General features: G+C 34.3%; 1 protein-coding gene across 1 annotated transcript; it reads left to right on the forward strand.

The window, feature by feature from the left end:
* The first annotated feature begins 138 nt into the window (after nt 1-138).
* LOC106061472 (nucleoporin p54-like) lies at nt 139-13,011 on the forward strand. The gene is made up of 11 exons (XM_013219632.2): nt 139-285; nt 2,181-2,475; nt 4,126-4,455; nt 5,692-5,906; nt 6,468-6,655; nt 6,887-7,086; nt 8,046-8,194; nt 8,812-8,919; nt 9,235-9,354; nt 10,505-10,615; nt 12,376-13,011. Exons 2-11 carry the CDS (start codon nt 2,184-2,186, stop codon nt 12,484-12,486), a joined length of 1,824 nt encoding a protein of 607 aa, XP_013075086.2. The 5' UTR covers nt 139-285; nt 2,181-2,183; the 3' UTR covers nt 12,487-13,011.
* Nucleotides 13,012-13,013: the final 2 nt, after the last annotated feature.

Below are 13,013 nucleotides of genomic sequence, written 5' to 3' on the forward strand. Positions count from 1 at the left end.
AGAATTTTACATCAAGAGAGAGATCTGAATATTTATCTAAAAAAAAGTAATTTTTAAACATCTGTATTGATTTTATTTTTAAAGTCCTGCCTTATAGTATTATTTTTTTTAAAGCAAAGCGACTGTTAGGATAATTAATTTTCCGTTCTTTTTTTGGTGTTTAGTTGAATCTAAGATCCGGAATAGATTTTGAACTGCTAGTCTGTACCTGCCATATCTAAACCTTACATTGAAATGCGCTTTCTATAGACTATACTGAATACTGGCTAAACTTATTTCAAAATAGTAATAATAATAATAGATCTAGATCTATATAGTATTAGTATATAGAGATCTGTCTATATTTCTCTCTATATATACATATCTAGTAATTTGCAAATACATAAACTATTACATCTAGATTCTGTAGTCTACATCTAACGGATGATCTATCTAGACTCTTACTTACTTTACTTAGTCACTCTAGACTCTAGCCGAGTCTAGCTAGACTAGTATCTTTCTAATCTAGTATCAAGAATAGATTTAGATTTTAGACCTATTTTAAACTATTTTAGAATTTAGTATTTATCTTTAGTATTCTAATTCTAAGACTAGATGATCTAGAATCTAGATTAGGTAGTTCAACTAGTTGCACCAAAAAATTTAAATTGATAATTGATCCTATACTTATACCAACAAATGTGTAATAGACTTAAATAGTGAATGAAAGAGGATGAAAAATGCTTTTCATAAACACCAAATTCCAAATTTATGATGCTAGCTTGTCCCAAGCGTCCTGACATCTGTCCTATGGACTGTATGGACTTTATATAGATATAGAGAAATAATAAAATTTAAAAGCGAAGCAAATTTTTCTTTTATTGTGAATATTTCAAAAACCATTTTGAATACATATATTATATACAAAAGTATATATATCAAATTGTACAGTTTCAAAGGAGGAATTTTAATTTATAAGTGGCAAATCAAAATGAAATTAAAATTTTAGAATAGTAAAGTTTCCCTTTTCAGACCTTGCGATCTATGGGGCAGATGATGTTAAGGTCATCTGTTTCTTTGGCCAACGAGCAGGGTGTTATGTGGCCAGCACAACGACCAACCACATTTACTTTCCCCAACTAAAGTCAGGTACCCATTAGAGTTGGGTGGACTCAGGGGCGCCCTAAAAATCCAGAAATTCAAAATCCCAGTCTTCACCGGGATTCAAACCCAGGACCTCAGGTTCGGAAGCCAAGCGCTTAACCATTCGACCACCGAATATCATTTAGTAAATTACGAAAAACTAAAATTTTTTCAAATTTTCTTTAAATAGAGTCTATAAGAAGAAAAATGTTTCTGGTTGTCAAGTTTTCAACACAATAAGCTTTTAAATTGATCTAGATCTATCTGGTTATAGAACAATAGTGTAGAATAGAAAAAGAATCATCACATTTAAGATTTAGATCTATTTAAGTATATTTATTTGAAAGAATATTTTAAATACCTAAATTTACAGATTTTAGTTTCTTGTGTCTCAACATTGACTGTCCAAAAGAACTCCCAAGGATACAGATCTTTATTATATTTTATGTTAATAATCAATAATATTGGTATAAAGAAGTGATTCATTCAATTTTACATGTTTTTAGTGTACACTAATTTTATTTTACTAATGTAAAAAACGGGTATTATTGATAAAAGGTCATCCCGACCTTAGTGAAATTTTAGTACATGAAAAAGTGTGCTAAATTTTAAAGGGTTGTTGACTCATTTAATCATAATAAATTTGGTATCATTGGAAAGCTGAATGAATTTTCTAAGTGTATGGTTAAAAAAATTAAGATGTACCGAGACCTATATTTTTTTCCTTGTTATTTGAAAATTTCTAATTTTTCTGATTAAAATATTTTGGACAGAGTAAGAGAAAAAAATTATTTTTTGCCCACTAACCATTAGAGGAACCTCTTATCTTTAAAATAAACTCAAGAAAATGTCATAAAAACACTCAGTTATAAAGCAATGGCTTTTCTTGGGACATGCTTAATTTCAGTTTTGTAAAACCTGAACAGGAAATTGTTTTGATGTCAAAATGGCCACCTGTGAGAGTACCTAATCTAGATCTAGATTCTATTTATTTGTAAAGTAAAGAAATCTTATTTTAAACCTAGATCTACTCTTTTTATTTTTCTGTTTTTCTCTAGACAATGTCATTTAACTTTGGTGCCACAACACAGCCGTCGCTCTTTGGAGCACAAACATCAACAGCATCAACTGGATTTGGCTTTGGTGCTGGTGCTTCAACTGGTTTTGGATCTGGCAGTACCGCTGGAGGCACTGGCTTAGGAACGTTTGGAAGTACTGCTTTGCCGAGCTCTGGAACTGGCACTGGCGTATTTGGTGCTACCACCACATCAGCTCCATCTGTCTTCGGAGGTTTTGGAACGTCAACCTCCTCTTCTCCCTTTTCATTTACACCTTCTACATCTGCTTCAACAGGTTCAATATTTCAATAGATTTAGACGTTAAATTTAACAAAATATATTATCAGCTTATAGATCTACTTATAATTGTTTAGACTTATCTCTTAAGGCAAATGAACCTAATCTAATAATACTCAGGCGTAAGTGAACAAACCATGACTCTGGCTAATCATAATGTGATTGTGAGGGGAAGGAAACTTATCTTATTTAATACAGATGTTACTTTCACTTTCATATGTCCTACGCGTCATGCATTTAGTCATGCATATTAAGCAATGACCTAAATTCTGCTAAGTCACTGGTTTTCCTGGCTAGCTCAGGAAACCATTCCATGCTCTATTAGCACTAGGGAAGAAGGAGCATTTGTACAAATTTGTCCTAGCATATGGGACGAGGAATGTGCCTTTATCTTTGTGTCTAACGTTCCTCTAACTTGACTGTCATATTAGTCATAATGACTTGTGTATCTATTTGATTGTTAAGAAGGCAGACATTATCATTCGTTATGTGTACTAGTAATGCAATAATAATCTAGTGTGCTAATCAAGAATTGTGCCAGAAACCTAGTCATCTCTCTTCATCCATTCTTGTGGTGTTGTCCACACCACACTTCCTAACATCCTTATATGTTATGTTAAATTGTTTATATTCGCCTTTCATTCATTCTGCATGTCGATACAGTTTCTCCCTCTGCCATCTGTAAGCCTACATGCACTAAGGCTCTATGCTGAGATTAATCTCTTGTATCACAGTTCGGGTATTTGGTTTAGTTCAGGTACCTGGCACTGTTCTGTAGGGTTTGCTTGTCTCCGTACAGGGCTACACCCCCGCATGCACCAGTTCTATTGAATACAAGGCTATTGATATCTTCGAATGAGTTTCTGACCATCCTGCAGTTGTTGAGGATGTTTCCTTCTGTCTTGTCTTCCCTGTGACAGTGTTGGCATCTGGTATTGTGGTTCTCCCTGTGCCAATCATAGTCTTAGCCACCTTACCATTCATTCAGTCTTCTTATATTGTCAGGGCTGGATTTAGGGATGTGGAGGCCCCGGGCCAGGATTTTTGTGCAGAGCCCTACAATATTTCGAAAGCTTTAATAAATATCCACATATGAATGAAAATACTCTAAAAGCAAGCTATGTTTTAGTTGAAAGAAATAGAGTTCTTTTAAATTTAATCTCACTTTCCATTAAAAAAAAAAATTATATATGATATGCATATTTTTGTTTTAAAAAAAGTGTGTATATTTTTTAGTCTGTGAATGGTAAGGCCCTTGATGATCTCTGTCTCGAGAGGTCTTGGAAACCATGAATTCTCTACCTGTACCGTGACATGTATGCATTACATAAAACAGCTGGGTTTCTGTCGAGGGCTTTTGCAAGAGAGGATTTGAGACTCTCAAGCCCTCATTCAAATGGAGTTTGATGATGATGATAATGATTTCAATTACTTATTGTTTCTCTCTTTCCTAAACCCTCTCTATGAATACTGAAATTTCCAACCTTTATGTTGCATATGGATCCAGATATAAATGGGATATATATGCTTTTTTTTTTAAAATTTTAGTCATAAAAATAATAATGTTAAATTGGGTTTTAAAAAATAATTTTAATTGCATTTAACTGTAACAGAATAAAAAACAAATTTGTTGGTATTTTTTAATCAGGATTTGGAGGTTTCGGGACAGGAACTACTGGATTTGGTGGTCTTGCATCGACAGGCACAACTGGTGGATTTGGCGGGTTTGGTAGCACTAGCTCAGGGACACCTGGGTTTGGAACATCCACTTTTGGGACCACTTCTGCATTTGGCAATAATGCTACCCCTTCAGGCTTTGGCACATCAGGGACATCTGTGTTTGGGAATAGTGGATCTTTGTTTGGTTCTGGACAGCCAACACTGGGAACTGGAGGAACATCCACTTTTGGTTCAACTGGGACTTCTGGATTTGGTGGCACAGGACCATTTGGTGCCCCATCTACTGGCTTGTTTGGAGGTACAGTCTATAAGTCTATAAAATAGTAAACTAAAAAAGTATTACTTTAATAAATCTACCAAATTAAAAGTATTACTTTAATAAATCTAACAAATAAAAAAGTATTACTTTAATAAATCTACCAAATAAAAAAGTATTACTTTAATAAATCTACCAAATAAAAAAGTATTACTTTAATAAATCTACCAAATAAAATTACTGTGCTGCCACAAAAATATCAACAAGCTAGATAATACCAAGCTTCTACAATTATTTTCATAATTTGTTTTGAAATTTATAATGCTAAAATCGAGATCTAGTGTTTTCTCATTTTCAACATGCATATATATATATATGGGTTTTTCTCTTTCTGGTTCTCAATGTTAATATCTACTTAATTTTGGACCCCTGTAATCTGAGTGTGTCTCAACAAAGAAAGTTTTGACCCTGTAATTTGAGTGTGTCTAAAAAAAGAAAGCTTGGACCCCTGTAATCTGAGTGTGTCTCAACAAAGAAAGTTTGGACCCTGTAATCTGAGTGCCTCATTTACAAAAGTTTGTATTCCTGTAATCTGAGTGTGTCTAATCAACAAAAGTATGGACCACTATAATCTTAGCGTACCCCCATCTCCCTCAGTTGGGATCCCTGTAATGTTAATGTGTCCCGTATCTACTTAAGATTGGGCCCCTGTGTGTCCATTTTGTCTTGCCATTGAGTACTGTCTGTGCAGTGCACCACTTCTCATTAGCTTGGACTTTCTCTTTTGACAGGTTACGTTGCTGCGTTGGAAGTATTTAGTCTTGATTTTAGCCTTCCATGTCTAACTCTAATTTTACTATTCTGACCATATTATAAGTTTCCTAAATCTCCAATGATAAGATACACCTGACGGATTAGGGATACTTCAATTTTTAAAATTTTGTTTGATTTTCAACAAAAAATACATTGATTCGTAGGACAATGGTTGTCTTCAGTTGGAATTAAATTATTAAATAAAAGCCAACTTTCGGATGTAAATTTCACATGTGATATAAATGTATAAAAAATATTTAATATGCTATTGTAATATTTTGTTTCGTGTAATGCTCATTTGCCCAGTTTTCTCAAGGATAGAAAAATATTTTATTATTTTATGTTTCAGTGGCCCCCTCTTAGAGTCACTGCTTCTTTACATGCTGAGATATATTGTAATGAAATTATTAACACATATATACTAATTGTCATGTTTATAAAATAATGCATCTGTTATTCTTATAGCTTCTGTTCAGGCGCAGACTGCACTTCAGCAAGAAGAGGCTAACCTGGCTAATGTTGCTATGGCCGTGTCATTACCCCAAATATTTGGGGATGAAAGAGATGCAATCATTGCTAAGTGGAATCAACTCCAGGCTTACTGGGGCACAGGGAAAGGCTTCTTTTCTCCAAATGGTAGTGTCGATTTTAAGCCTGATAACCATTTTTGCAGATTTAAGGTAATTTTTCCTGTTGTGAAATATCCGTTTATATTTGTTTAAAGAAAATATTTTTAATATATATAGCATTTTGATTTTATATAGATATATTGAGGCTAACTGATATCTATTTTGTACAGATTAAGATCCATGTGTACAGTTTTTGTTTAATAAGCATAAAAAAATGCGTTGGCTTATAAATATTTTTAGTTTAAAAAGTAGTGATAATTAAAAAGGTTAAATCATTTTGCTATGTTTCTTAATTTGTTTACACTTTCTTTTGTTCCTGTCTTGCAATCACTCAAACGCTCTGCTATTCACCATTAATAGTTCTCATCCTGGCCAACATCTCTAAACTTAACCTGACCTAGTCACTTTTACCCCTAGCATTCATTCATGCAGTGTTCTCTGCTCCCGAACTTAATTTAAATCACTACTTTATCTACCGCTCTGTTTAGACAGTACAAAAGTTTTCAGTTCAAAATTTGTATAAATATTTCAAGCTGGTCCACTGTATTAAATGCATTACTTGTCTCTTCCAATTATTGTTTAATCTAAGAGCAATTTATATTTTTTCTCAAGGCATTGGGATATCACCTCATACCCAAAGGCAGCAATGAACTGGGACAAGTAATTCTGGTTTTTAGCAGACGGGAGGAAGAAGTAAGCTCACTCCAACAGCAAATCGTGGACACGCTGCAGAAAATTCTTGGCAGTAAACCCACATTGAGTGTCTGTGTCGAAGGCATCAGACCCCTGCCAGATGACAAGTGAGTATAATGTCTGCTTTAAGATTAGATTCATGATGTAGTAGCCTACAATGTTTTAAATGTCATGAATTGATACTGTGACCTTATTCGACTTGTTTCTAGAAGCCGGGGTTAAAAGAAGACTTTTTTTTTTTTTTTTTTTCAATATTTTATTTAGCTTTTGCATTTTGAAGATGTTTTAGAAGATATTCATTAATAACACAATGTGTCTTATTACTTGCATTAAAACAGAACAGAAGTGGTCATCTATGTTTTAGAGCGTCCACCTACTGGTCCTGCCAAGAGGGTCACTGCCAGTGATTTGTTTAATTTCTTAAACCAGCCTGCGCAGAAGGGCCAGATAGCATCCCAGCTGAATGTAGAAAGTCTGCTACCGAAAGTTGGATGGACTGATGGGCAGCTTAAAGAATACCTAGATAAACCACCAGCAGGTCAGAACATTGACTTTGCTAATCTCAGTTTTTTATTTCATGTTTTTATTTGATTCAGTTCTTCCACCTTATTAGTTTTCTAGTTTCATCAGTGTTCCTCTAGAGCAGTGATGCCCAACCTAATTTGACCTGCGGGCCATTTTAGTTTTCGACAATTGTGCCGCGGGCCACATCAATGAAAAGATCCAAAAAAGAAATGAAATTGACCTGAAAATACTAGCTTCACTACCGACTCATTTTCTTGTCTCTTTATTGTATTCTCATATATTGTCAAATATTCTTATCAATCCTGCGACATCTAGAAGTAGTTTAATTATTCCCGACTCAAACGAAGAATGCTGCCGTGGTTGTTTCATAATGCCGTTTATACTGTAGCTTTTTTTTTTTTAAACAACCACACTTTCTTTGTAAAACAAACATTCTGGCCTATTATCATGTTCTGCAAAAAAGTAAGATCTGTTCACTTTTCCTAGTAGATTTTACATATTCAGATTTTACAATTCATAGGGACACAAATGCTAAAGTTCATGGTACCAATCCATCAGTGAAATAGTTAGCTCTCTAACGTTGGTATAGATACATTTTTCAACCTTTTCTGGAAGGGGGAATTTTCTACACGTTGTGCAGACGTTTTCGATGACCCCGATGGAACCACGTCAGCCCGCGGTCATATTTTGGGCATCACTGCTCTAGAGCAGTGGTTCCCAAACTTTTTTCTAAACGGAACACTTTGCACATTCTGGGTATTCAGCAGAACACTGCTTACTTTTTTTTAGAGAGGTTAATTCACATGGTGGCCTACGAGTTAACTATTCCATTAGTTCATGGAACACCTATTCAGGCATCGCAGAACACAGTTTGGGAGACACTGCTCTAGAACATAGTCATTCACAAGCATATTTATTTCCTTTTTACTTTGTACATGGCATTGGTTTCTCAGATAAATAATTTCTATTTAGGTGTTGATCCATTGCTGTGGCAACAAGCAAAGTTAGATAATCCAGATCCTGAGAAGTACATCCCTGTTCCAATGATTGGTTTCAAAGAACTTCAAAGGAGATTAAAACATCAGGCAGAACAAACAAGATTGTATCAGCAAAGATTAGATGTATGTTTCTGTTTTCTAATGAGTATTAGTTCAATTTAGTATTGGTTCAATTTAGTATTATTTCAACACTTACTTATTTGTAAGCTGTGTTTATAAAATAACTTCATAATAAATAGATGATGTGTGGCTTAGTGGCAAATACTGTTAGGCTGCCTATTGAATCCCGAGCTGAGTTGTGTGTTTGCTTAGCACCTTTAGGCAGCCCGGCACCTCCCAGATACCCCTAGGCAACAAAAGAGACAGGACCATTTGTTATAGAAGGCCTCCACACTGACCTGCAACGTCACAAACTATGGACAGTTTAGACCAATTGCCCGTTGTACAGACCCATGGCGTGATATCCAGCAATTGGTCTAAACTGGCCACAGGTTGTGACATTGCAGGTCAGTGTTCAGGCCTTCTATAAGAAATGGTCTTGACCATAGCCCAGTGAGCATGATGTTTGTTTGTTTAAGTCTTGGTTGACTTTTTAAATCAATGTTTTATTTATTTATTAACTCTGAAGTTGTTTCAGTTTCACAATTCGGATGTAAAAAACATAAATTTGTGAACAATGTAAGAAATTTAATTTTGAATTCCTATATAACAATATCTCTTTCTTCCTTTTATTTGTGTAGGTAATAGCCAGTGACTTGTCAGATCTACAGACCCAGCACAGTACTATGTTATCCAAACTTGAAGACCATAAACGTAAAGATCTTGAGCTGGGTCATAGGCTACTCAAGGTAGCGACCATTTTTCATGATTGTTTTAACTTAGTTCTAGTTAGGAAAAAAAAAAAGAATAATTTTTGTTATTGTTTGAAATATTAAATAAATTTTATTGGCCTAATTAATGCATATATCTCATGTGGTCATTTATAATGTCATTGAAGCAAATATAAGAAAAAGTGTGTTTTACATGAAAAATATTGATTGATTCATTAATTACTATGTGGCATCAATGTATACCTTTGGCTTTAAAGATATTTTTGTCTAAATTCTGTTAATATATTTATTCGAAAGTGTTGTTAATCAATTTGATTAATGTATTTCCATCAGGTCATTGTAAAACAAGAAATTTATCGTAAAATGGGTTACGCCATACAAGTTGAAGAGGAGACGTTAAAAGTTCAGCTTGAACAGTTGCAAGTAGAACTTAATCATCCTACTCAGTTTAAGGTCAGTTTGATGGTACTTTCTGGCTACTTTCTTAAGTATAACATGTAACTCCTTTAAGTTTATCTCTTCTTATGGAATCTCATTACTATGGCTAAGCTACATTGAGCAAGGTGATACCTTAAAAACCATTAAAAGTAATGGGAATGTTACTAAAATTTACTCAAACTTACTTTTTCCTCACAAAAGTTCTGATATGTTTTATATTCAAAACCACATAAATTCTCTAAAGTTGTTTGAGAAAGATGTCTCCACATCACTCATTAAAGCATGAATCTATCATGTTCAATCTCCCTGGACCAGATGTAAAGCTAGACTCAAGCTACAAATCACAAATAGTGTCATTTGTAACATTATTTCAACAAAAAAAACAACAACTAAACTTAATGAACTGTTGTTAAGACATGATTAGAATTTAGTATTTGTTTCGGGAATAAGGGGAAAGTTTTACTTAGCGACAAGTGACGTGACAGATCTTTAAAAAATAAGAACGCTCTAAGTTAGGCTACAAACAAGACGTTTTGTGTAGAACAGTTGGAATAACAAAATAATAGATACACGGCTTTACTGAAAGACATTGGACGGATCCCTTCTTAAGTATTAAAGTATTTATGATTGTTTGATACTAGCGTCGACTACTTACATTGATTGCTTGGCATTTCACCGGTGTTCCTGATTTAGTTGAAGGTTACATCATGATCAATGCATTGGTTACATTCGACACAGCGGAAGAGCCATAACACTATATAATAAAAGTATTTAGAGGTTCCTTATTTGGATTCTGCCTGTTCACAAACATAATTGTAGAAAGTTTCTCATAAAATGTTTGTTCCCATCATTCCCTCTGAGTGGCACCGAATAAAAATGTCACTTGTCAAGCCAGATCTTTAGGTCTCATACTGAAGTAATTATGAACAAAGTAGTTAGTCTACCCCCAATCGGACTATTAACTTAGTAGCAACTGTTGCAGCCATTGTAGCTCGTTTATTTAAAAAAAATTATGATATACTATTTTGAATACCACTTGGTCGCTGTGAAGACGAGGATAGTTTAAGTAAATGAAACGCAGTCAACAAGGCCAGTTGTTTTGAAACAACACTTTTGTATAAATCTTCTCACTGCCTTGATTATCTCCCTGAACATTTGTCCACAGGGTCGTTTAAACGAACTAATGTCTCAAATGAGAATGCAGCTTCAAATGGGATCCGGAAGGTCGGACCCAGCCTATCAGATCAACCCAGAGACACAAGCTGAAATTAGAACAGTAAGTAGATTTTGCTTCTGAAGTCTAGCCTTGGTTTTAAGACTTCATTCTGAGATTTATTTGTGATATTACAAGAAAGTTTTATCATGGCTAAAATAGGAACATTGGCTACCTTATCTTATAAATAACAGATGTTACTTCTAAAGAGAAGATAATTACTTCCTATACATATCGATGTGTTAATCTAGTCGTGTAGTCGTGTAAACATTGGTTATCCAGGTTGATTCAGGAAGCCTGTGCCATGCTCTAATGACACCAGGGAAGAAGAAACACTTGTACAAATTTTGTCCTAGCATATAAATAAATAAATATAAACCTTTTCTATTGCGCTACTTTCATGCTTATAGCAAGCTCAGGGCGCTATGGTCCAATCTCATTTGTGGACCAGTGGGGGTATCTCGGAGAAGGTTTTCCGTGCTTGAGTCGGGTGTCAAACCTCTAGCCCCATTCAATTGTAGCCAAGCCAAGCTTAGTTCAAGTGAACTTAGCCTCTTGACGACGCTTCCCACAATATAGAATAAGAAATGTCTTTATCTTTGTGTCTTTCTGAGTATTTTATTAGGTTGTGTTTTGTAAGGTATAGTTCATAGTTTTATGTATGATTTCTACTTTTCTTTTTTAGTCTTTTGTCTAGAATTGTCTCTAAATTTAGTGATTTAGGTTTTACTCTAGTCAAATGGGAATATATGTTTCTTATAAATCTCTAGATTTTTTTATATTCTGCTTCTGTTCTTGTTTCTTTATATTTTATGATGTTGAAGGGTCCCTAACAGAGGACACATTTTCTAATATTGGCCTAACTTAAGTTTAATGGCATTTTAGTTTTTTTGTACTTGTTTGATTTCTAAGAAGTTCTTTTAATAAACTCTCATGCTTTGTTTGATTTTTAAAAATAATTTTGTCAATTTGTAGATTTCATGTTAACTTCATTATTTAATACCTAGGTAATTTAATTTTTAGTCTGCGCAACTGGTTTACCATTAATAAGTCATTTTTCCAGATGGAAAGATATGCTCCAATTTGATTCCCATTTCTGTAATTCATCTAACTATTCTCTTTTGTAAAATTTCAGTATCTTGTTTTTATTGTTTTATTTATTATTCAATCATCTGCAAATAGTCTTCTATTCCTGAACTTATAAAATTATGTAGGTCATTTATTTATTATAGCTTTTATATAGCACTACTTTCATGCTTATAGCATGCTCAGAGCGCTTTGGTCCAATCTCATTTGTGGACCAGTGGGGGGAGGGGGTATCTAGGAGTTGGTTTTCTGTGCTGCCTTTAGGTGCTCAGTAAACACAACTCTGCCCGAGTCGGGTGTCGAACCTCGAGCCCCCTTCTAGGTAGCCAAGCCAAGCCAAGTTCAAGCGCACTTAGCCTCTCGACCACGCTTCCCTGTAAATTGAAACATTAGTGGATCTAAGACTTCCTTGAGGTACACTTGAGTTACTGGTGTTGATTTAGAGCCATTTATTGTTACAGTTTGTTCTCTCCCAATTAGAAAATCCTGAATACATTGGTGCAGTGGATCAGTACTTTTGGTCTTTTGAAAGAGAAAATCTTTTGATTTTAAATATGCCAACAAAGCACCATTTTAAAATCATGATTTAAACAAGTTTACATAGCGTATAGTGATACATGCTCTGTTTTGAAAGTAAAATTCTTCAGTTAGTTTCATAAGCAAATTGATTTTCTTATTTGAAAAAAAAACAACTGATTGTTGTAATTGACCTTGTTTCCGCCTCTGTTTATTTGTAGATGCTGAAACAACAGCAAGATGGCATCCAGCACTTGATTGAGATTATCAAGGAGGATGCTGCAGATCTTCAGCTCATAGAACAGGGAATCTCCAAGTCTCCAGCAAGATAAAGTCTTGAAGTAGCTCACATTTGAAACATGTTGAATGTCAAGCAGATTAGCCCCATTAACTCCTATGTCTTGTTTATAAAATTCGCATCCCATTCCTGTGATGAGCCTAATAAAAAAAACCCACTTAAACATAGAATGGTAAATGTTTTTTCAAAAGTTGTATACTTTCAATAATCCATTTATATAGTTGATCTTAAATGCTAAGTCTGTTTTCTTGTTCAGTACGTGATAGGAAAAATTCTGTTTAGAAAACTGCTGGTACCAGTAGTATTGTACTGCAATAGGAGTTAATCTGTTAAGTGAACCCATTGAGCAAAAGATCTGGTGACTCTGAAGCTGTTATGCATTTCTCCCCTCATCGGCTTCCCCGTACATTCTGTTATAATCATTTTATTGTCTACAATGCACACATCATATTTTGAAATATTCAGTTTGTTGTTTTCATTTGTTGGTATCTTCAAAATATACACAAAAAACAAACAAAACCAAACAAACATTGTTTGTAAATAAAGAAATCATTTTACACC

The sequence above is a fragment of the Biomphalaria glabrata genome, chromosome 8 (genome assembly GCF_947242115.1).
Source record: "Biomphalaria glabrata chromosome 8, xgBioGlab47.1, whole genome shotgun sequence".
In the NCBI taxonomy this organism is placed as follows: domain Eukaryota; kingdom Metazoa; phylum Mollusca; class Gastropoda; family Planorbidae; genus Biomphalaria; species Biomphalaria glabrata.

Excerpts from the sequence above, each read along its gene's own strand:
- LOC106061472 (XM_013219632.2), top strand. The coding sequence starts at position 2,184 with ATGTCATTTAACTTTGGTGCCACAACACAGCCGTCGCTCTTTGGAGCA. Across the intron at positions 6,656-6,886 it reads AGACCCCTGCCAGATGACAA|AACAGAAGTGGTCATCTATG; the intron begins GTGAGTATAATG and ends GCATTAAAACAG. Across the intron at positions 9,355-10,504 it reads ATCATCCTACTCAGTTTAAG|GGTCGTTTAAACGAACTAAT; the intron begins GTCAGTTTGATG and ends ATTTGTCCACAG.